At 38.1% G+C, this 26,175-nt stretch overlaps 1 protein-coding gene across 5 annotated transcripts in view; it reads right to left on the reverse strand.

The window, feature by feature from the left end:
• gpatch8 (G patch domain containing 8) overlaps positions 1-26,175 on the reverse strand; it is a 210,161-nt gene that overhangs the window by 62,191 nt on the left and 121,795 nt on the right. Inside the window, exon 1 of one of the 5 annotated variants that reach the window (XM_060848546.1) lies at positions 5,979-6,089. The exons of the other annotated variants lie outside the window; for them this stretch is intronic. Within the exon in view, the coding sequence (XP_060704529.1) occupies positions 5,979-6,089 (111 nt within the window). Of the gene's footprint in view, positions 1-5,978; positions 6,090-26,175 lie in introns of those variants that run through there. 5 annotated transcript variants of the gene reach the window in all.

Raw genomic sequence — 26,175 nt, forward strand, 5'->3', positions numbered from 1 at the left:
AAGTGTGTGACCAGTGGTGTTCTGTAAGCATCAGTGTTTGGACCTACATTGTTCATAATACAGTAAACGTCCATTTTAACCAGCACCTTACTCTCTTTCAACCAGTAAACATCATTTTAAACTTCAGTATTTGAAGAAGATATTATTCTAATTATTACCATTTTTAAATTTATTTACCTCAACATAAATATACTTGTTCAATCAAATGGCCCCAAGAAATATCAACAGTTGATTCACTTTCAACTCAATTTCTCCTCAAATATGACAATCTACCAGGCTGTCTGCATACTTAGTTGAGGGTGGGACTGAGAAAGTTCTCTGCCTGCAAGTTTTATTTAAGGCAAAGCTGCATTATTATTTAAGTGATGTATGCTACGAAAAAAGTATAACAGTGATGTGTATACCTCCAGCATTGTGTATTGATTACTTAGTGCGTGTATTACACAGATTGTGTGGGGATCTCTGGATTGTTCGGAATATTTGATTAACCAGCACACTCCTGGTCATTGTGGTTCTGTTCGCCAAGCTGGGAATTTGTGGTGCAGACGTTTTGTCCCTTGTCTAGGTGACATCCTCAGTGCTTGGGAGCCTCATGTGAAGCGCTTCTGTGATCTTTCCTCCGGCAGACTCAGTGAACAGAAACACAACAACGAGCATCCGAGCTACAAATCTTCTCACAGACTTTGAACTCCTGGTCATATAAGTGCCAGTTATTAAAAGTTTGCTGTATATATAAATGATTTGGATAAAATGTCCATGGTCTGAGTAGTAAGTTCACAGATGACATGAAAACTGGTGTTGATAGTGAGGAAGGATATCAAAAGATGCAGCAGGATATATTTCAGTTTGAAAATTAGGTGCAGAAATGGCAGATGAGCTTAATCTAGACAAGTGCGAGGGATGCATTTTGCAAGATCAAATGCAAGAGTAAAGTATAGTGTAAATGGCTGGACCCTTAGGAGCACTGACATATCGATCTTAGGGTCTAAATTCATAGCTCCTGAAAGTGGCAACACAAGTGGGTAAGGAGGTAAAGGAGGTAAAGAAGGTGTACTGGATGCTTACTTTCATCAGTTGGGGTACTGAGTTTAACAGCTGGCAAGCCATGTTGCAATTCCATAAGCTTTGGTCAAGCCATATTTGGACAGTGCACAATTCTGGTCGCTGCACTATTGAAAGTATGTGGAAGCTTTGGAGAGAATACAGGAAAGATTTATCAGATGTTTTAGATTAGAGTGTATTAGCTATAAGGGGAGCTTGGACAAAGTTGAATTGTTTTCACAAGAGCATCAGAGAACTATATAAAATTATGAAAGGCATGGATAGGTGGATAGTCAGAAGAAGGAAATGTCAAAGACGAGGGAGCATAGGTTTAAAATGAGTGAGAGAGAAAGTTTAAAGAGACGTGCAAGTTTCTTTTTTAAACACAGAGGGTAATAGGTACCTGGAGTTCCAGGGGAGGTGGTAGAAGCAGATAAAATAACAAAGTTATGAAATTATGAAATTGGCATTTTGACAGATATGAGCAAGCAGAAAATTGAAGGATACGGACCATGTGCAGGCAGATGGAGTCAGTTTAGAACAGCATCATCATCAGTACAAATACAAGGAGCTGAAGGACCTCTTCCTGTGCTGTACTGTTCTATGTTCAACATCTTACAAGTTAAAAATGTTTTACCTCCTTGGTAACTGAATAGTGAAATTGATTTGTTAATATGCAAAGTACATTGACCTGAATTGTATGAATGCAGAGCTTTTTCTAAAATAAAAACTGAATCCATATGGCTAAAATGATGTCACCCTAGCTACACCTAGGACTAAGCAGCAGTTTATTTTAGACAATGCTGAATTAGTCTGTAACAGACGCAGACGTGAATGGAGAGAAATCCCCTGTGGTAGAAAGCTTTGGGAAATAGGTCCAAAGCCACCTGTTCTTCCTAAGCGTTTGGAACTGTTTGTTTCAAAGTCAGCCATTCTTGCCAAGCATATCACTGACACCATAAGCTGTGGGTTATATACGGAGAATTACCTGCATCCTGGGAATAATTACACAGGTATACAATTTGATTATTAAGTAAAATTGCAGATGGTGGCCAATGCAAGCAAAGTAAATGGTGCTGAAAATCTTTGCAACTTTGAAAGCTTTGCAAATTCATTTTCACCTCTGTCGATCCAGTAAGGTTGTTCTACCAATATGACAGATCCACTTAAATCAGTTGAAATATTCAACAAGATTACAGACAGAGCTGAAACCATTACCTCAAGCACTTTGGCCAACAGCCTGTTCATTTCAGTAGCTCAGTATTGCATTACCACCAGCTGTAGATATGATCTTTAACATGTAAACCTTTCTGACAAAGCAATGTTTGCATTTGTAGCTGTCCAGTAACAGATAACCTCTGACAAAATGTCTGTTTACTGAAAAATAATTGATCTAATTATGGAAAAACATCTTTTTTAATTCATAAAGGACACTCCTCCCTGTATTAAATTCAAATGGAATTCATTACATCAGAATGCAAATATTATTTTAACACAGTAGACTGAAGTGGCAAAGAAGATATTGTTGAAGAGGAAATAAACTCTGAAGTAACCCCTTTCAGAATTATCAGTAAAAGGTGCAACTGCAGACCCTCATTCAGAGTCCATGAACATAATATTCTAAACCTAACGTCGGACATTATTATTGCAATGCTGAAATGCGCATTAACACTGATCCATCCAAATCACAAAATTCAGACAGTTTTCTCAAGTACAACTGCTTCCATTCTCCTCCTATTTATACTTCCTGTTAGGTGGTTGCTTAGCTTCTTCCCAAACCTACTGCAGGGTTATTGAGCTCGGGTGTCAACTTTCTTCCAGATGCTTTAGCAATCTGTAAGCCCAAACCTCCTGCTCCTGCAGAGGCAGTCTGGACCAACGGGAAATTTCAATATAAACAGTTGATTTAGTGGGCCAATGCCTTCGCGCCTCAGGATGATATTGTTGGAGGGGATTGTCACCAAGAATAGTTACCACCCAGCAACAGATATTAAGTTTGAACTATGAGAGCTCATTGACGGTGATACCAAGATCTCCTTGCCAGTAGATGGGTGCCCTGGTGAGGCCAATGCTCACAGGTGCCCAAGGGCAGCTTGCAGACAGCTGGTCAGGAGGAGCTGAGACAGTCTATTCCATGCCCCCAGGCTGCCTCATCGGCAGGGGGGGGCAGGGTGGGGGGCGGTATGCAGCAGCAGCTAAACCTACAGATGCTGGCCACCTATGGTAGTAATTCCCACAAATGTGGCCTGGCAGTAGTAGCCAGAGTTTGCTTTTTAAAAATTCAAATCTTTTCAGAGAATGGTTCAAAAGGAGAACCCCATACTGCAACAAACCACCCACCACCACTAATAGAGCTGCCATCCTGCTGACTACAGGCCCCGGGATCAGTTTTGCTTTCATCAGTATCCTATTTGGTCCCAACCAATCATCCCACAGACAGCCTTTCAATTGGCCACCTACAGGAAGATCTCACAAGATAGGCATTCAGACATGGTCCTGAACTGTCATGATTTTTGAGGTATTTCGTACATTGTCCCATCCCCAGAAATCAACACTCATACTGCATTGTTTGGTCGGAGTCTTTTAGGAAAGACATAGTACCTATATTCTGTGGCGAGTTGTGAGCTGCCAGTTGTTTAAGCTTTGCAGTAAATGATGACCTTACTGCTTGTTACAATTTCTACACAGCTCACTTGCCTTTGTAGCCTTCTTACCATGTTTTAATTGTACCACCGACTCCTGGTGAAGTCCCCACACTCCCAACTTAGAACCCTAACAAGTGCAAGACCGAATTCCTTCCTCACCCACACCACCCCAACAGTCATTCATGCGAACATGTCTTCTGTTGTAATGAAAAGAATTAATGTTTTTACAACACCAAGTGACTCGAAGTGCTTTACAGCCAATACTTAAAATTGGCATTAGGTTTTATCACATATACTCAAGTACAGGCATACGAGAGTAGTGAAAAGTGTACAAAGTCGCCATGTCCAGAGTCATCTTAGGTACAAAGTAGAAAGAAAGAAATAAAGCTAAAAGTATAGCTTTACAGTCGTTATAAAGTAGAAAAAGAAAGAAACAAAGTTACAGATTCAACATTTTGAAGTATAGTCACTTTTGTAACATAAGAAACGTGGCAGGTAATTGAGTACAATGAACTTTTGCAAATATTAAGGTGAAAATTGGTAGATAAATCTATTTTTGTGATTTTTGACTGAAAGGTAAATATCAACCTGGGCAGTGATAAATCTTAGTTGAAATTTTAAGGTCATATTCAAACAGAATATGCAGGAGGAATCACAACTACAAAACAATCATGATTAAATGCAGACTAATTGGCAATGGAATGAGAGAAACAATATTTAATGCACAGCTTAGTTCTCTTTTAAATGCTAAACTTCACTGTTTGTATAAATCTGATGATCGTCATGGACATACTCTGTAAGGAGAATGTGAATACTGGAGACTAATTTCATCAGAGGAGCGAATATACCTAATTTTATTGATTTTATAGCATTCATAGGTTTTGGGCCAGATTAGATTTGAAGCTTAATGAAACCCTGTTGATATGGAAGTTTCTCTTCACAGCAACATTTCAATGTTATAGCTATGATGGATTAATCTACATTATGATTTGATTCACTCAGAGGATTTCCTAAAAATGTAATTTTTGTTAATGTAAATCACCAATCTGATTTTCCCTTCAGAAGATTTCAGTTTTACTTCTACCATATGAATTTCAAACAAAAAAGATTTTTCTTAAATCTCAATATTATTACTTGGAATAAGCCTATTCAAAAGGTCAACAACCTTAGTAACTCCACATTTTCATAACTTCGTATGCAAATTTCATGTTCAATCAAATTTTAGTGGACAACTTGGGGCTTTAGATAATCAGGATCAAAAGAAATAGGGTGAACTACAATCTATTTAATCAAAATGAGAAATTTTCTACTCACTACACATTAGCACAATACATAGAAACTAAAGTTAATTGGAAAGTCGAGGAAATCTATCAAGCCTTATATTTACTAAGATGATAACATTTTTATCATTTAAAACATTTTAAACCAGCATTAATACAGGGCAGTACAGTGGCTCAGTGGTTAACACTGCTACCTCACAGCAGCAAGGATCTTGGTTCAATTCCAGCCTCGGGCAATAGTCTATGTGGAGTTTTCACGTTCTAGTCGTGTCTGCGTGGGGTTGCTCCAGTTTCCTCCAGCAGTCCAAAGATGCACAGACTGGATGAATTGGCCAGGCTAAATTGCCATAGTGTCCAGGGATGTGCAGACTAGGTGGATCAGACAAGGGAAATGCAGGGTTACAGAGATAAGCTAGGCAGGGTGCTAGCTGATAAGCACACTGCTTATCAGTGGGACAGTGGAGACTCGACAGGCTGAGTAGCCTGCTTCCACTCTGTAGGGATTCTATAATTCCATTATGTAAAAAAAACAGATTTCACTTCATAAGCGGTTGTCGAAGGTCTTTACACAACGACTTGACATTAGTTTGATGAAAAGCTTGGATATGATGATTTAAACGGAGAGTAAATACTAAATTATTAAACAGGCAAATTAGATACAATAAGAAAAAGTACAGGTGATAAATAAAATTCACAGAAAATACGCTCATAGCAAGTTAATTTCACAAGCTCTAACAGGATTTAGTTGCATTTTAAATTTTAAAAATTGTCTCATTGTACCCTGTAGTGATGAAATAACTGCAAGTTTACAGTTACTTTGACCACCACATAAAAATTTACCAACACTCTATAGAAGGATTTGACCAGTAATTATAACCAGCAAGATTGCAAACACAAACAGTATTTATTTAAAGGTTAGTGAATCTCTAAAAACAGCATGTGCGTTATTTCAGACTGAAAATTTCACCTACATTTTCAAATATTGTTGAAAAAGGTAAAATAGATTAAATACCAGCGCCTTGCTTCCATTCTTGCGAATCGGTCCTCTGAAAACACCTTTGATATTCCTGAGATGTCCATTGATAAGATGAGTTGAACTGATGACTATATAACAGCATGCCATATGGTTACGAATCTATTGTGCACACAGCACACACAACGGTTTAAACAGCCAGAGATCAGCAGCAGTGCGATTGCACAGCAAACTGATAATATACAGTAAATCCCTTCATATGACAACACAGCAATTGCTCCCATCACTGTACATACACTTCAGCAAAGGATATCCAAAAGACAGTGCATATACAGAAATTCATCCGCTCTTTTCATATAATTATAATGAGTAACATCTAACCACTTTCCTCCCAGAAGAGCAGAGTGAAAAAAATGCTAATCTGCAGACTGAAGCACGTAAAATGCAACCCAGCGCAAGTAACAGACGAGGCATCTCACAAACACACCTCACTAGGGAATGAACCAAAACCTCTGGACCAGAAATGGCTGATAAAACTCTGATTTACTACTTGCTGCCTCTAGCAATCCACAGTCAGAGGAGCAATGACAGACCTGAGTCTGAAAATACCCTAGCACTAAAGAGGAAAAAAACCTTCTTCTTTTGCAGGAATTTACTGAATATTGAGAAAATTACATTCGCAATCTTAAAAAGCTCTTAAGACTAATAACAACCTCAAAAATTAAAGTTTAAAAAAATCTAGTTAGAGGTCTTAACAATTTTGCATCCAACAACTTAATTAAAAGGAATACATAAGCATACAAGTAAAATAACTGAAGCCAAAACTATAGTTGTTAACTTCATTACTTCATGGTTATTTTTGTTCATGTTATTTGCTTAATTATTTAGAAACTCCCATACTGAAGTGCAATTAATGTCACTGTTGGAGAACCAAACGAATAAACTGGCTTTGAGTTAAATATTAGAAGTGTGTTAAAAATTACACATTGTTATCAATATACTCTATACACTACATACACTGGTATTGATGTACTACCCTTTAACTTTTTGAGCAAATGACATAAGTCAACTCACCCCAATAAATAACTTGCACCTCTCCGTTTTGTGTTACAAAATATCATGCCAATGTGATTCTTGCAAATTGCAGGAATGTATATTGCTAAGAGGCAATTAAATTCTATGAAATGAACGACTAAAAATTATGGCCAAAAGATTTGTGGAAAAATAACACTATGTCTAATAGCATTCATGGCTATGCAAGTGCAAATACCACAGCAATGTCAGGCAAGGGAAAACATGTTATTAAGTACAACAATTCAACAGTTGCTGGCAAAGATGTTCTGCCAACAAAACTGACAACACTGACTTTAAGCAAAATAATCTAGCTTTGTGCCTCGCCATTCAAAGTATTCTAATGATATAAAGGCAGTGTTCTTCAGTTGTAGGTACACAGCAAGCACTTTATGATCACATGAGGAAGGGTAAATTGGCACCACCTACTCCCCTCCAAACTCTTCACTTGACAATAACAAAGATGTATGTGCTTTTTACAGCAAGGCTATAGCTCTCTCTCTCTCTCTCTAAAATTATGTATTTGAAAAGAATCAATATAAGATTTTCTAGACTGGAAGAAAAGGCTATTTTATTATCTGCTAACCCCAGGAATAATAATAAAGACACAATGTTAAGCATACATACAAACAGGCATAGAGTTAAAAGGGACAGCTCCCAGTACAAAAGGAAGATAAAAGAGCTACAATTTGTAGCTCTTAAAGTATCATTGAGGTATATGGTTTCAATCGGAGGCCACAGCTGTTCTGTTGATGTCCTGCATTCTTAGCAGTAGGGAATATTTCAACTCTCCGGAATTCAGCGTTCTAATATTTCAGTTTAATCAGCTATGTCATTCGGCACTTTTTCTTCTTTGAGAGTCCTTGAACACTTCCTGCAACAAGATCCATTCAAAAATCCATCTCCCTAGCTCTGGTAAAAACAGTTCCCTGAAGTCTAGCTGGCTTGTGCCTTACAATGTCCATGGTTTCCAAGATTGATAACAGTAGGCAATGTCTTAAATCTGCAATGTGTGAAACTTATCATACAGGTCTAAATCAAATTGCCAATATAAACTTCTTCATACCTGACTGGATGGACCAATTTCAATGTCATTGGATTAGAAATTGTTAATTTCAGTTCAGACGGTCTTGTTCATTCCTCAGCAGTTTCATAAAGCATGAACAGCTGATTGCTATGGCCATTTTACATCAGTCCCTTTTCCTTTTTAAAAATCATTTCAGTCCACAGAACAGATGCATATTAAAATCCGATTAAGGAATTTGAAAACCAAGAGTCCATTTTCATTACAATTTTGACAACTCCAATTAGAGTTATGATTTATCCATTTTGGCCCAAGTACATTTTTAACTTTTTGGTAGGCAAATGTTAACTTCTGGTAAACTCCTTCTCTGCACTGAAAATTAATTATTCTAAACCAGGAGTCTCGTTCCATAAGGAGTTAGTTGTCTTAAATTTTAAAAAATTAAAACTTTTTTCATATTTCCTTTGGCTCTTTATCCTCACTGCATCTGACTCGACACTGAATTCAGAATCTATAATACAGTTTCTTATTCAATTATTGCACTAATAATTTCAGAGTCATTCAATCTGATTACTTGCTTTCCCTATGCACTTAGATCCGAAGGTGCCGTTGATCACTTTCAGATGTTTCCATCCTCCACTTAAAAAAATTTGCAGCATAAAATATTTAATGAGATTAAATGGCAAAGGTACATAGAACTAATATTGAGCACTGTTTGTTGACTGGTAATAATATTTTTTGAACCTATATTTCTAACATTTTTGTGCATGTCCAATCCCACAACAGATGTATTTCATTAAAACCTTTCCGTGTCAATGATAAAACCTATTCATACAGGTTGATTGAAAGTATCGTTTTAATCACACACTCCCTGAGCTGGTGGAACTTGAACCTGGCCTAGAGTTATGGACACAATCACAGCATTACATGGCCCATTCTTTTAGGACCTCATTTTTCTGCATTAAGCTCATGCATTGCATTGCATCAACAAATATTACACTTGCAAACGTCTGTTTATTAAGTAGATAATTTAACGCATGGATTGATGTAATCACTTCTTACTTCATGAGCAAATAAAAGACATCTTTGTTTTATCTCTACAACCCTGAAGCACAGCATTTTATAACTCATTGAAGCTGCTCAATTTCACTTAATTGGGGATCTTAAATTTGGTAGAGTGATCAGGTTTCTGGTCCATTATGACACTAATACATGTTTCAAAACATATTCATAAAATGAAACATCATTCTAGATAGAGGAACCATTTGTAGTTTAAATAAATGAAACTTGCTGGTCAACAAACTCCCCATGTCGTAACAAAAATGAATAGAAAGCAGTTTCCCGAGCAGTTCCAACAACTTAAGATGTGGGACAGCCAAGCACTGACAGAGAGTAATTGATGATATGCAGTCATTTGTGGTATTGTTGCAGAGTCTATGTTCAAAATGTCACTGCTGCTGCTAAAATAATTTTAGACATAATTTCAGCAGATGGTACAGATATCAAGGGGGTGGCAAGCGTTGATAAGAAAAAAAGTAAAATGCTTACAGAGCAAGCCAGGGCATAAGAACAAAAAAAAAACAGAATAAATCTGGTCAGAAAGGAGCAAATGACAAATAGTGAACTGATTTTAGGTAAACAAGGCAAAATTCATATTCCCTCCACCATTCTTTTCATATTTAGTTATTCGCTACTACAAAATTTCATTCTGTTACAAATTTAAAAATCACATAACACTGGGTTATAGTCCAACAGATTTATTTGGAAGCTAGATATTTCACAATCACCTGATGAAGGAGCAGGACTCAGAAAGCTAGTGTTTCCAAACAAAACTGTTGGACTATAATCTGGCGTTGTGGGATTTTTAAACTTTGTACACCCCAGCACCTCCAAATCATTCTGTTACAGAATTCATTATGATTCCAGAATTCACCAATATTTTCACACACAGAACATCTGACAGAATCATTTGGTATGCAGTTTCTATCATAAAAGTTAACTGTCATAAATAGGCTATGTGAGCACTGAACCATGTAGCAAACATAACAAATTATGATAATATATTTCACTGAGGCCTTTATGTTCAATTTACACTGCATCTTAATTTGTTGAACTTTTTGACGACTTGCAGATAAGGGAATTGGTTTCCTGAAACTTAAGGAGATAAAGCCTTGAATATGAATCATCTGTGAACTGAATAAGAGTTGGATACTTAATGAACCAAGCCACTGAGGGAGTTGTCATTTTAAAATTAATATATTTGTGTATTAATGTAGATCTCAGCAGGTACATATTCTTAGCACGTCAGTTGCAAGCAGCTACATCCACCTCAAGATACTAAAGGAACCAACATGTAATAAAATCTTAATAATTATTTCAGGGAATAGAGCAATTGAATTAATTAGTTTATGTATTTTAACACAGATGCATAACAATTGGCACCTACTGATGAAAGTTACTAATAATGCTCTTGGACCAGTTTTGTCAGTAGCTCCAAACACAAAAAATGGCAGTGTGAGCCCAACGCTGCACATGAATTGTTTAAAAACTCACTGGCTCATTTCAGTAGCCTCTTTGCATTACCAGCCAAGAAAAAAAACATGATAGCGAATTCACATAAATCTTCAGCTTGTAACAGGGTCACATGTCAGCCATGATAATTTTCCTCAACACTTACTTTCATTTATAATTCATGAAGAACCTGTGCCTGACCCAAGTCAAGATTTCAAAAACACATTGATATTCAGAGCTGTTGTTACAACTTTAAAACAAGCACCAAACAAATAACTGTCATTTACAATGGACCAACAGCCTTTTAAACAAACAAATCATTAAAGGTTTTACTTCCAAATCAAAAGTCTGAATCCTATCTACATGTTGTGGTGGAATCACTAACGATAAATCCACTGCATTCTCCCTGTCATTACCCCAATTAGAATAGATCGAACCTTTTGCCTCAATTTTGAACATATGATATTAGACACCAAGTGTTAGTTTCTAGGGGATTGGGAACAATGAAAATGAAACAAAAGCTTGCTATAACACTTATTGATTTTGAACTGCCAGTGTTGGATCGGGGAGTACAAAGTTAAAACTACGATACCAGGTTAGAGTCCAACAGGTTTATTTGGAAGCACTAGCTTTTGGAGCGCTGCTCCTTCATCAGGTGGTTGTGGAGTATAAGATCATAAGACACAGAATTTATAGCAAAATATATGGCTTAAGTCCAAAAGGTTGATTCTCTTGCTTCTCGGATGCTGCCTAACCTGCTGTGCTTTTCCTGTGCCCCACACACTGTCTGATCTCCAGCATCTGCAGTCCTTACTTTCTTCCAGTGGATATAAGCCCAGCCTGTCCAATCTTTCCAACTTCTATGCATCAATCTCGTAAATCTCATCTGAGTTGCTACCAATTCATTTATATCACTTCTTAAATAAGGTCATTAAAACTGCACACAGTATTTGAATTGCGTTCTCACATATACTATATATCAGAAGCATGATGTCTTTATCTCTCTGTTTAGTTCCTCTTGTCATGAAGGATAGCTCCTCATTGGCCTTCTTAGACATTGGCTGCACCCGAACACTAATGTTTTGTAGCTGGTTCTAGAAACATGTAGATCTGTCTATATCTCAGAATTTTGCACCCATTCTCCATTCTACTTTTTTTTTCTTGAGAAGTGACTGCAGTTTATAAGATCTTGTCAAAATGGTCTTGTCAAAATGCTTGTGGAAAGTATGCTTCCTCTTGGAGGAAAGTGAGCATCTTCACATTTTCTCACGTTTTATAAGCTTCACCTGATATCAGGGAACATCTTTGTTATGCGATGTTCAAAACATTCTTGCCTACCTATCTTTGTGTCATGAGCAAATTCGGTCATCGTGTCTTTGTTTCCCACCCGGCGTGGCAGTCCCATCTTGGAATGGCGGTCTCGTCCCAGCTGCCTCTTCAGGATGTTCCATCATTCATTAGTCGGCTTTCCCTGAGCCCTAAGAGCCGTTAACTGAACTGCAATGAACTTTGGCTTAATTTTACTTTTCAGTTATTATGTATGACTTCTGTCATTAATGTAAGTGTCACAGTGGGGCAATTTATAAAACCTTTCACTGCATTTTTTATGTAAAAATACGCGTGAAAATAAATTTATTTTATGTTCTACTTTAAGTCACTGATGTAAATGATAAAACATTGAGTGCCTGACACATACCACTGCAGGATCCCACTGGTCATGTTATGGCAGCAGAAAAAGGCCCACTTATGCACATTGCTTTCTGCCAGCCAGCTAATTTTCTATTCATTCTTATACGTTGCCCTTGACCCCATGAGCTCTTACTCTGCAATAATAACTTTTAATATGGTGCCATGTCTTCTGGAAATCCAAGTACACAGTCTCCTTTATCCACAAGTATGTGACCTCTATAAAGAATTCTAATAAATTGGTTCAATGTGTTTCCTTTTTATTCATTCATGGAGTGTGGCATTGCTCGCTGGCCAATAATTATTTTATTGTCTGTCCTAGTCGCCTTTGAGAAGGTGATGGTGAGCTGTTTTCTTGAATCATTGAAGTCCATATGCTGTAGGTTGATCCACAATGCCCAAAGGGAGAAAATTCCAGGAGATTGAGCCCACGACAGTGAAGGAAAGGTGAGACATTTCCAAGTCAGAATGGTGAATGGCTTGGAGGGAACTTGCACCTGGTGGTGTCCTAATGTATCTGCTACCCAAGTTCTTCTAGATGGAAGGGGTTCTGGGTTTGGAAGTATGACTTCCTTTTCACAACATCACGCTGACACTTTGCGGTTACCTGATGTTTCTCCAAGTGCTCGGTTATAACCTTCTTAATGATCAATTCTAATACTTTGTCATGTGGACAAGATAACTGGCCTCTAGTTTCCTGTTTTCTGTTTCCACTTTTTCTTAATGAGAAGATTTTTATTTGCTATTTTCCACGATGATGGAATCTTCCAGAATCTAACAAATTTCAGAAAATTAACACCAACGTGTCTATTATTGCATCAGCAATCTCTTTTAAGGAGACTGATCAAACGACATCTCCACTATGTCTGCTCAGTACCACATACATGTTCTTCTCCAGTTTGAAACCTTCCGTAACTACAGTTGACCATTAATGGTGGGTTCCCCCAGGCCTCCCCACCTTGGAAATTTTCTTCATAGTACAAATGTATTTGTTCTCGGTATTCTGAAACACCCTTTCAATATCTGTTACTGTTTCTCTACTGATCACGCTTATTGCTTAATATCCCAATTCAGATATCATGTCTACATTGCTGCCCTTGATTATGTTTAAAATACTAGTCTTTGTCTCACTCTTCTCCCTTCAAAGTTGATGCAAAATTCAATCTAAAATTATTGTCGCCACCTTGAGGTCCCTTTACTCTCCCAACGTCAGTAAGTCATGAAGTCACATTACATATCACCAGGAATAATATAATACAAGTGCCAGAAAAGGCTGTTCTAAGAAACTTTCTCAAAAACATTCTACGAACTCCTTATCAAGGCTATTATTGCCAATGATCTAATTTATACATAGATTGAAAACACCTAAGATTATTACAGTCCTTTTATCATAAGCATCCATCATTTCTACTTGAATACTTCTTTCCACTGCCATTTCTCATCCACATCAAAATACATTTGAATTGTGATCTTTGGAATCAAAGTCATTTCTAACTAATACTCTGAAATGAGCTTCAAGAGTGTGACACAATCACCATTACTTAGCTTCCTATTCTTCTTGAATGTTATATACAAGCAGTTCTGCTATTATAGTTGCATTCTTGTTCAACCTTGCACTATACAAGAATCATGCAATACATATACACTTAAAGTATTTGCAATGTAATCTCATGATAGCCAACACATGCTTTAAAAGTTTAAGTTTTAGAAAAAGTGTTGCCTACTAGAGATTAGATATCAAAATTGTGTTGATTTGTTCAGTAAACAGAAAGTAATGCTAACTACAGAAAATAGAAATGACAGCACTTCCTGTGGAAGAAATTTTCAATTTTTAAGGTTAACAGGTTTTGGTACACTGCAGCAAACAGATGCTATTAGCTTTACCCTCAACCTGCTCAATATTTTACATTCACCACCCCCCCCCCCCCCCAATTAACTCAATAGAAAATGAAACAGTTACTGATAACAAAGACCAATGGATTTCAGCAAAGAGAATTGTTCACTTAAAGGAGCATAGTGTACACAGCACCACCTAATGGAATTTTCTTATTTTAAAAAAAAGACAAGCTCGTGTGAAGATAGTATTGATTGTTCCTCTACTGTGCAAACAACTCAAGACCATTCACAGCAGGAAGTGGGTGAGCAAAATGAGAAATCAGGACAGTATTAGTAAAGGACTATGTCAATGAAACATAGTTAAAACACAAAACATAGACCAATTAAGTTGTGTGTTGAATTTTAAATGGGAAAGGGTTGCATTTGGTTTAGCTCTCCTGCTTGTAGAAAAGTCAGTTGTGAGCCAACCAACTGTATTTAAAAAAAAAGGCTGCCGCACAGCAGAAATGTGTTCTGCACGGCCTTGATAATGTCATTGTTGGGCTTCTGCCTCTCAGGGGAAAAACAATTCTATTGGTTAATCTGATCAGAAACAGGTGAATAGTCCCAGCAATCGAATGGTGCTGGAAAAGCACAGCATCTGAGGAGCAGGTGAATCGACGTTTCGGGCATAAGCCTTCATCAAAAAGCCCTTCTCCTGCTCCTTGGATGCTGCCTGACCTGCTGCGCTTTTCCAGAATCACAATTCTGATCTCCAGCATTTGCGGTCCTCACCTTCTCTGAATAGTCCCAGTAGCCTAGGAGCTCAGCAGGGAAGCTAATCTAATCTAATCAACTGGCTGCTACTACCAAACAATCCCATTAAGATCACTACAATTAGACTTAAGAGATACACTTGAACTCTTCGTCAGGGAGAAATCAGGACCCTTGATGGGCAAAAGAGATATGTGGGTTTGCATTTTGTCAGTCATTGAGGAGGAGGGGTAGATATCTTGGAGAGATATGCCCCCCAGTCATCGCAAGGCACATAACCCCACCTCAAAAATGAAGCATTCCCTGTCCCTTTCACCAGACATGGTGAAGTAGCATGCTCACCATCATTTTTCCTTCCCCAGCAGCTCATTTTATGGCATAGGACTGGAAACAGCTATTAATCTGCCACTGATAGACCTATTGAGTCCTTAACTGACAATGGGCAGAAGGTTAGCTGATGCCTTACCCACCCACTGCATTTGGGGACAACGTAGAGGATGAACAAGGAAGAGATGGGCTAACTACCTTCTTTACATTCTGTACCCCCACATGCAAATACCCATAAACATTCCCAGCCTCCCCATATTTCTACTTTCCTTGCATCTTTTAACATTCATCACTTTGTACTGCACCTGAATTTCAGGAATATACAAAAGGGAAAACACTGTTTTGAAACATGTTTTCAACATTTTCATTCTGAACTCTGTACGTTACAGCAGGATTTATTTCAAAATAATAATAATAATGTCGGTACAATGGAATTAAAGAGATAGTGGAACTGTGGATACAAAATGCAGAAAGTGAAAAACGGTTCTTTTCTGACCGGTATATTGTTGTACAGTCATATTGCTGCTCTTTTTGTTACATTATTAGACGAGTTGGATACGTAGCATTATTTCAAAACATGCAGATGATACAAAATTCGACAGAGGAGGACAGTGTGTTGAAAGCTGCATAATTTAGACACAGTCATACAGCATGGAAACAGGCCCTTCAGTCCAACTTGTCCACGACAATCAGACATCCCAATCTAACCTAGCTCCATGTGCCAACACTACCATTTTTGGAACTTGGATTTCAAAAGAAAGACAAGTGTGTATTGGTTACATTTGTGAAGATTTTCTTTTAAAAAAAGTAAGAGTTTACTTCCAAAACAGTGTTTTAAAATGAACATTTTGTCAGAAAGCAGGTGACTGCAGATCCCTACAGTGTTATTGTAAAGATGATTATACTTATACTGTTGAGCTTATGACAGGTAGTTTAAACATATATGGTGATTAGCTGTATTTTAATTCAGAAGAATCTAGAATTGAGCCTTTTTTGAAATTCAGCTCAGAAGACATTAAGTTTAACTTCAAAAATAAGCGTAGCTTCTCTCCTTGAAGGGGTTTAGGGCAATTCAAGGAACCAGTCACCTCAGAAGGATCGAGTCTGTAAAACTTCCAAATCGAGAGAGTTTGGTTAGAAATCTGTATATTATTAGAACAAAGAAAGTTTAGGTTCTCAGAGTGGTGAAAAGTTCATGCAGATTTTGAAAGGACTTATTAAATTGTTTGCAAAGAAACTGTCAATAGTCGGTTAAGTAAAACCCAAAAGGGTCAAGTAAGGCTAAAATCTTTCTGGACTGAAGCCTCTAATGGATAGTGTCAAGAAACAGTTTGTTTATTTTTGCTGTGTTAATGAAGACATTCTAATTCTCTATGATATTTAGATTGACTTGTTTTTTCATTTGTTCTGTTGTTAAAGAAAACCTGTAGCCTCCTATGAATGATTGAGTAATTCCCACACTAATTAAACAAAATAAATAAACATATGTGCTATCAGGCTAGATTTCACTCTCGAATCTGACTTCTCCAGTAGTACCATTCGCTGGGTTCATTACAATATAAAGCAACATCAGGAGCACCAGACTGTTGAAACAAGCAGAAATATACAGGTGAAACCTAATGCAGAGACATATAATGTATTGCATTTAGGAAGGATGAATGAGGAGAATGCCTACATAAAAAGGGTGCAGAAATAAAGAGTTTGGATTGTGTTTGTCCACACATTTGTGAAGTGGGCAAAACAAGTTGAGGCTACTGCCAGAAAAATATAAGGATACATTGCTTTATGAACAGGGGCAGAAAAAACAAAAGGAAATTATTCTAACTTTTTACAAATCACTGGTAAGATCTCAGCTAGTTGTTGGGTGGGGGGGAAACATCACTTCCTTATGAAGGTGCAGAATGAAAAATGCTACAACAGTATCATAGGTGTGGTTTATTAGTTAAGACTAAAAATGCTGGGCTATCCTCCTTACAGCAGAGAAAGTTATGACTATTTATTGAGGTCTTCAAAATTATGAACAATTTTGTTAGGGTAAATAAGGGAAAACTGTTTTCAGTAGCAGAAGGGTCATTAAACAGAAGACATAAATCAATAGCAACTACCAGAAGACACAGATTATTTGTTTACCCTGAGAACAAGTGTAACCTGGCCTGAACAACCTGCAAAACACAAATAAATAATAATCACTAAAAACGTTGAAAAACAACTTAGATAAATAACTGAAGAAGAAAGCTTCGCAGGGCTTTGTGGAGGGGGAAAGAGGTTTACCCTAGAAACAAGGAGCTGAATGGCACTGCATCATTTTCTAGTAGTACAACATTTCTCAGCAGGACAACGTAATTTTGTTCACTTTGCTGAGAATGATAATAGATCAGAACTATATTTTTTGGCTTTGAAAATACACGTATGTGAGTAAATATTGAGAGATTATTCGCTATACAGAAGGAGTCACAGACAAGGTTTGTTACCTGGTTATTAGCCTTGACATGCCTGAAATTGCATTTATACTGCACTAATACCAAAGTAGCACTAATTTCTACTTCGCTACAATGGAACAGATTCTTTGCAAATTATTTTAATTAGTCTTGAGAATGAGACAAGGCAGAATTCTTAATTGTGAAAACATGAAGTTATTGAAGTTAAACAAATGGGGAATCACCTGATCAAAATTTATATTGTACTAACCAATGTTAAGGCTAGCAGAGATGCAGTGATTAACCTAAATGCACCCATAAACTAATTAAATCAACCTTTACAATTTTAATTTTTGATTAGTTGCTGTAATGAACTTTGAAGTTGGCTTTCATTCAATTACAAGGTACTTTTTCATGTTTCTAGCTATACATTAGATCTGCCATTGGCAAATTTTACAGGAACATCAGATGCATTTAGCACTAGCCCTGACTTCACACTAGTTACACTGGTGCTCTTATATATAACTTACTGATAATACTCCAAAATATATTCAAAATTCATACAATATCAAATGAATTTATGCATATGCTTAAAGACAGTCTTGGTGATAATATGAGATAGTAACTTGCACTTTTAATCTCTCCAGGCAATCAGCTAATTTCAATTACCTTTACAACCATCATTTTACCGACATCTGCCATGAAATGCTTCCGAGCATCATCTCCTCCACCTTCATTCAATACTGCTGGAACTGCCTCCTCCAGTCTGGGTTTCAAACCATTAGTCTATGGAGACCTGCCACTACAACAATTGTGCATTGATCTTCAGTGTTGTGTACCTTTACAGGAAGTTGTACTGCAGGAGCAATCTCTTCTGAACATTAAAAAAATCAAAAATATAGGAGAAAAGGCTCCTTGGTTCACTACCCTGATCCAAATTATATTTTCAATAACATTTCTTTTGTTTGATTGGTTTCTCAGGGGTTCAGTGCACTGCCGTTTGAAACTGGGGCCAAGTTTTCCTCTAGCCAAACCATTGTATAAAAGTCATCCCCACTTCTCACCTCTCTGAGGGTTATAAAGGTTTAATCTGAACCCAATACAGTAGGCCCAATCAAGTATCCAGGCCTATGCTGACCTAACTGCTGGATTTTAACAGTAATCTAAAATCTTAAAATTTGCAAAGAAATAGAAAAACTTACCATTATGTATTTGAGGAGAAAATGAGGACTGCAGATGCTGGAGATCAGAGCTGAAAATGTGTCGCTGGAATTACGTATTTGAGTTTGGTGTAAGAATAGCATTATGGAATGTACATAATTACTTATACTTGCCTGGGAATGGTTTAATGTTGCAATTGGCTTCCAGAGTCGAGCTGCTCCTTACTATTGACAGTCCTCAATCAAATTAAAATTCACACACCTCAAACGCATACAAAAATGTCCTACCTAAAACTGAAAACTAGGTGCAGCTGGAGCTCCAAGATATATCTACACTCTTTCTCATCTGTTTATTCTGAAAATCCAAACAGGAACAATTTTCTAACTTCCATCTTTTTCCATAAGGAAACTGCATACTAATATTTTACAAATTCTTTCATGTAAGTAATGCATTAACATGTCCGTCCTCTATGCCTGTACTCTGATAATTCTGCAGTTTTCACAAAAAGTAAATTGTGAAGGAACAATTTATATGACATTTGAAAAGACTTCCCATTTACCAGTGTTTCAGTATTACTTAACATTAAAGCTTTTAAATCAAAATGCAAAATAATTCACTGACATCTCATCTACAATTAACATTTCAGAATAAAGGAGCTTTAAAAACTGGGTGATATTTTGGATGAATGCCATTTTTACTTACACTATTTGTAACATTTAAGTGCAACACTGCCTGAGACAAATGATCTGAAGCTTTCTGCGAATTATTCATACAGTTCCAATCAAAATTTAACAGCACAATAATATACACATTTACAAATGTCCTTTCATCACATCACATTCCTGCATAAGACAGACACTTTAACTTCCTGGAAGGTCAACCAGCACTGACAGTGTAAAATGCAACCTACTATGACTGCACAAATTATACAGCAAAACAAAATTAGATTTCTGATTGTGGAATATCAAATAGTTCACAAACTGGTAGATCATATTTATTTAGCCATCTTAAAATTAAACTGCTTTGCACTGTCCCACAAGGCTAACAAATAACTTATACAAAAATTCAGCCTATTCTTACACAGGCTGAGACACAGGTTAAGTGAGGATTTCACATTTTATGCCATCCATAAATGATGATTTGTGACTTATAAAGAAATATTTTTGATGTCTCGCAACGTAAAAATAAGAGTTGTGAGAAATCAAGTTTTTAATTTACTTGTGTGTTAAGCCAGCTCTAATGTTTAGTCAATTGGCAGAATAAAGAAAAAATCAGTGCGGCCTGCAAAAATGAAAGGTGGTCTTGATTATTGCAAAATCAGAGCACAACAATCATGAGATTTCTGTTTTAATATTCATAATATCTGAATTGAGAGAATATACACAATCATAATGAAGTATCCTCAAAACTAGGACACATTAATTTAATTGAACAGCACATTATAAATACATTAGTTAAGATAGGTGGTAAAATATCTGCCCTCTTAGTTGAACATAATTTTTCCAGAATATTTGATTTTCATATATCGCTTGCCTGTTGATCAATGCATAGGTTTCCCTAGCACAAATTTCCTCTGCAAAATTAATCAAGCATCTGGTTAGCAATCAAGCCAAGTGCGTTGCTGAACAAAAAGACCTTGGAGTGCAGGTTCATAACTCCTTGAAAGTGGAGTCACAGGTAGATAGGATAGTGAAGGCAGCGTTTGGTATGCTTTCTTTTATTGGTCAGAGTATTGAGCACAGGAGTTGGGAGGTCATGTTGCGGCTGTACAGGACATTGGTTAGGCCACTGGTGGAATATTGCGTGCAATTCAGGTCTCCTTCCTATCGGAAAGATGTTGTAAATCTTGAAAGAGTTCAGTAAAGATTTACAAGGATGTTGTCAGGGTTGGAGGATTTGAGCTATAGGGAGAGGCTGAACAGGCTGGGGCTGTTTCCCCTGGAGCATCGGAGGTCGATGCGTGACCTTACAGAGGTTTACAAAATTTGAGGGGCATGGATAGGATAAATAGACTCTAGGGTCAGGGAGTCCATAACTAGAAGGTATAGGTTTAGGGTGAGAGGGGAAAGATATAAAACAGACCTAAGCAACTTTTTCAAACAGAGGGTGGTACGTGTAAGGAATAAGCTGCCAGATGAAGTGGTAAAGGCTGGTATAATTACAACATTTCAAAGGTATCTGGGTGGATATATGAATAGGAAGGGTTTGGAGGGATATGGGGTGCTGGCAGGTGGGACTAGATTGGGTTGGACGAAGGGTCTGTTTCCATGCTGTATAGCTCTATGACTCTAAAAACATATAGGCTTCTGAGAGATGGCAAAAAATTTAAAACGTGCCACTCATCTGATAATAGTAAATCTACTGAGCTAGTATTAAAATACCCCTTCTGATACATTGTGTTACAGTTAATTGTGATGTTTTGTGTGATTAAAAAGTAAACGGTCCTAGGGAGTGCTGCTGAATAAAGTGCAGGAGTGCAGGTTCATAGCTCCCTGAAAGTGGAGTCGCAGGTGGATAGGATAGTGAAGAAGGCATTTGGTATGCTTTCCTGTACTCAATATTCTGACCAGTAAAGGAGTTGGGAGGTCATGTTGCGGCTGAACAGGACATTGGTTAGGTCACTTTTGGAATATCAGTGTGCAATTCTGGTCTCCTTCCTATTGAAAGGTTATGAAACTTGAAAGGATTCAGAAAAGATTTACAAGGATGTTGCCAGGATTGGAGTATTTGACCTATAGGGAGAGGTTGAATAAACTGGAGCTGTTTTCCCTGGAGCATCAGAGGTTGAGGAGTGACCTTATAGAGTTTCATAAAATTTTGAGAGGCATTGATTGGATAAATAAACAAAGTCTCTTCGCTGGGGTTGGGGAATCCAGAACTAAAGGGTATAGTTTTTAGTGTGAGAGGGGAAAGATATAAAAGAGACCTAAGGGGCAACGGTTTCACGCAGAAGGTGGTATATGTATGGAATGAGCTGCCAGAGGATGTGGTAGAGGCTCGTACAATTGCAACATTTAAAGGGTATCTGAATGGGTATACGAATAGGAAGGGTTTGGAGGGATATGGGCTGGGTGCTGGCAGATGGGACTAGATTGGGTTGGGCTACCTGATCAGCAGGGACAAGTAGGACTGAAGGGTCTGTTTCCATGCTGTATATCTCTATGACTAAACCTTCACACTTCTGTTGGGAGACATAGGTAAGTATGTTATAGAGCAACATGAAGTAATAACCATGTTTTATTACAGCTAACATTCCCTCAAAATCTCTTCTACTGTACTGGCGTGCAAAATATGTCCAAGGTCATCTGTGCTGCAACCTGAGACTGGGTTGGTAGTGTTTCATTTGCTCCTTGTGAATACGGGCCTCTATCAAAAATTCAGTCATATAGTTCAACACAAAGGAAGCAGTAGTTTGTAAACATCAAACAGCCACAGATGTTTATATGTTCCCATCAGAGGAATGTTTTTTAAAAAAACTAACTGTCTTGATTTGTAGTACCACCCTTGTACAGTCAAACCTTCTTGTTCTTTGTTCAAACCTGCAAAGTACATACAGACCTTGAAGTGCAGGTTCATAGCTCCTTGAAAGGAGAGTCACAGGTAGACAGGATAGGGAAGATAATATTGGTATGCTCGCCTTTATTGGTTAGTGCATTGAGTAAAGGGGTTGGGAGATCATGTTGCAGTTGTACAGGACATTGGTTCGGCCTTGTCAGCAATGCTCATGTCCCATGAAGGAATAAAAAAATAGAAATCTCATCTGTAAGCTCTGGACATCTTTCTCAAAGTATGGAGCCCAAAAGTGAGCACAATGCTTCAACTGAGGCCTAATAAATGCTTTATCATGTATAACATCCTTGTTCCGGTATTTTATGCCTCACTAAATAGACTTAAGTATTTCATGTTTTATTTGAAACAGCATGGTCAACTGGTTCTGACTCCTTTAACAATTTGGGTGCATATACCCTGAGAATCTCTGTTCTTAGGCACCCATTAAACTTATACTAGTTACAACACCTCTTATTCATTCTGGATGCAGGTTTGCTCGCTGAGCTGGAAGGTTCGTTTTCCGACATTAGTGAACCTCCGAATGAAGCACCAATGGTGTAGCCAGTTTTCGATTTATATGTTTGCATTTACTTGGGTTGGTGATGTCATTTTCTGTTGTGACATTTCCTATGGTGATGTTATTTCCTTTTTTTCTCAGGGGGTGGTAAATGGGATCCAAGTCAATATGTTTGTTGATAGAGTTCCAGTTGGAATGCCATGCTTCTAGGAGTTCTTGTGTGTGTCTTTGTTTGGCTTGTCCTAGGATGGATGTGTTGTCCCAGTCGAACTGGTGTCCTTCCTCATCCGTATGTAAGGATACTAGTGAGAGTTCGTCATGTCGTTTTGTGGCTAGTTGATGTTCATGTATCCTGGTGGCTAGTTTTCTGCCTATTCATCTAGAACTTGGGCGGCACGGTGGCACAGTGGTTAGCACTGCTGCCTCACAGCGCCAGGGACCTGGGTTCAATTCCCGCCTCAGGCGACTGACTGTGTGGAGTTTGCACGTTCTCCCTGTGTCTGCGTGGGTTTACTCAGGGTGCTCTGGTTTCCTCCCACAGTCCAAAGATGTGCAGGTCAGGTGAATTGGCCATGCTAAATTGCCCGTAGTGTTAGGTAAGGGGTATATGTAGGGGTATGGGTGGGTTGCGCTTCGGCAGGTCGGTGTGGACTTGTTGGGCCGAAGGGCCTGTTTCCACACTGTAAGTAATCTAATCTAAAAAAAAAACTTCAACCTGAGCTATAAATCTTCTCAAAACTCTTTTTCATCCAAGCAAAATGTAACACTTCACTCTCACCTCATCAGCATTACATTTCATATGCCACGTGTCTGTCCATTTCAAAGGTTTTATGCATCTGAGGTTTGTTATTAACTTCCTTATGGCTTATTACAAAAAGGTTTTGCATCATCTGCAATCTTCAAAACTACATCCTGTTTATCCAAATCAAGGTCTATTAATGTGTGTCAAAAAATGCTAATACCAAAATTCCTTTAGTCTGTAAATCAGCCATTCACGAGGCAGAACATTTTGTACACCAATACGAGGAAACCGTGCCCCAAATTGCATTATTTACGTTTTTAAAAATTCATTCACAGGTTGTGGACATCACTGGCTGGGCCAGTTTTTATTGCCCATTCCCAACTTCGCAGAGGGCAGTTAAGTGTCAATCACATTGCTGTGGGTCTGAGGTCACATGCAAGTCAAACCAGATAAAAATAGCAGTTTCCTTCCCTAAAGGACATTTACAAGCCAGGTGGGTTTTTGAGAAGTGACAATGGATTCATTATCATTAGCGTTTTAATTCCATACCTTTACGGAATTTAAGTTCCACCATCTGGCATGGTGGGTTTCAAACTCACAAGTCCCCAGAACATTACTGGAGTCTCTCAATTAACAGTCCAGTGGTATCACTAGGCCATCACCCACCTTCCCATCTTCACTCACTCCCACACCCACTCCATGGAGCAGTGGTCATGCCTGCCTTCTCTAGATGTGGATCAGAGGTGGCCACAAAAGACGCCGAGTGCTGAGGTAGACTATTTACAAGATCTAACTCAATTCTCTGGGACTTCATCCTTTTTTTGTTAAGTATAGATGCTTTAGTTCACACTCCTCAAAATCCATCATCACATATTCACCATTGATCCATAACGCGTTCATGCCAACTTTAAGCCTATTCGTGGCCATTCCCACACTCTTTGCCCATCCATGCTCAATACCAACTCATCCAGCATACCCAATGGACTGACCTCAGGAGCCACATTTAGATTAAATAATGATCTAAATATTCATTAAACCCTCCATTTTAACAAATAATTTCAAACATACAAATCCTGCAAGTGTGCAATGCTTTACAAAAAATCTATGTTCATAATCCCACGTACTGATTCCTTCTAAATATCTGAGCTGTCAATCCAACTGAGAATCTATAGCTTCCAAGTGTGATAATGTCATATTATGCGAAGTAGACAAATGTTAATAAGCTGTAATGATGGTGAAATAATTCCAAAGGCTGATGTCCTGTCATCAAGTCACCCTTTATTTACATGTGGAAAGTCCTTGACACTGTTCAGCTTTCTCAGAACGAACAAGATATCTGACACTCTTGTTGGTGTCTGTCATTCGGAGCTCTCTGATTGGGGCTGTTAATCTGGTCCAGTCAGGGAACTTATTCTCTGAAGTCTACCTAGCTGACTGCATTACAAATTGCTATAGATAGCATTTGAAACTCCTAGAAGAGGCTTTATTTTCAACTCTCTCATTCATGGGTAGTTTTATTTTTAATGTATACATTTAAATAACATGATAGCTCCACAAAGCTATTCATCTACAAGAACATTTACAATCCCTCTGAAAACTTGTAACCAACTGCCCACACTGCTGGATAGGGCCCAAGCTACAGTGAAAATGGGGCCTATATGAACTCCACACTGAATTCAAATAGTCTCCTGAGTTTTGCTTTTTCAAATCTGCAAGACGTTCCTTCCCTGTCACCCACCAGAGATTCTTCAGTATACAATCTACTGTAACAACATATGCAACAGATGCATGGAACATCACCACTTTTTTCTTTGTTAATTCAGTTGCAACATGTGGACATCGCTGACTGGCCAGCATTTATTGCCTGTGCCTAGTTACCCTTCAGAAGGTGGTGGTGAGCTGCCTTTTTGAACTGCTGCAGTCCACGTGCTGTGGATTAACTCAATGCCATTAGGAAAAAAATTTCATGATTTTGACGTAGCAACAGTGAAGGGACAGTGATATATTTCCAAATCAGGAGAGCGAGTAGCAAGGCGGGGAACGTGAAGGTGTTCCCATGTAATTGCTGCGGACAGAAGTGATCGTGGGTTTGAAAGGTGCTATCTGAGGATCTTTGATGAATTTCTGCAATGCTTCTTGTAGATAGTAGACACTGCTGTTACTGAGTGTCAATGGTGGTGGGAATGTATGCTTCTGGATGTGATGCGAATTTATGTTGATTGGTGTCAAATTTCTGAGTCATGTTGGAACTGCACTCATCCAGGCAAGTGGGAAGTACTCTATCATATTCCTGACTTGTGCCTTTAAAATGTGGACAGGCTTTCGGGATTCAGGTGGGGAGTTATTCACCATACTACTCCTAGCCTCTGACCTGCGCTTTTAGCCACTGTATTAATGAGAGTTTGATTGGGTGTATCGTTGACCAGAAACTCAATGATGTTGATAGTGGGGGATTCAGTTATCATAACACCATTGAAGGCAAAGGTGGGGTTATCAGATTCTCTCTTATTGATTATGGTCACAGCCAGGCATTTGTATGGCACAAATTTTACTTGCCACTTGCCAGTCCAAGCCTGGATATCGTCCACATCTTGTTGCATTTGAACACAGACTGCTTCAATATCTGAGGAATTGTGAATGGT

The sequence above is a fragment of the Hemiscyllium ocellatum genome, chromosome 32 (genome assembly GCF_020745735.1).
Source record: "Hemiscyllium ocellatum isolate sHemOce1 chromosome 32, sHemOce1.pat.X.cur, whole genome shotgun sequence".
NCBI classification, from domain to species: domain Eukaryota; kingdom Metazoa; phylum Chordata; class Chondrichthyes; order Orectolobiformes; family Hemiscylliidae; genus Hemiscyllium; species Hemiscyllium ocellatum.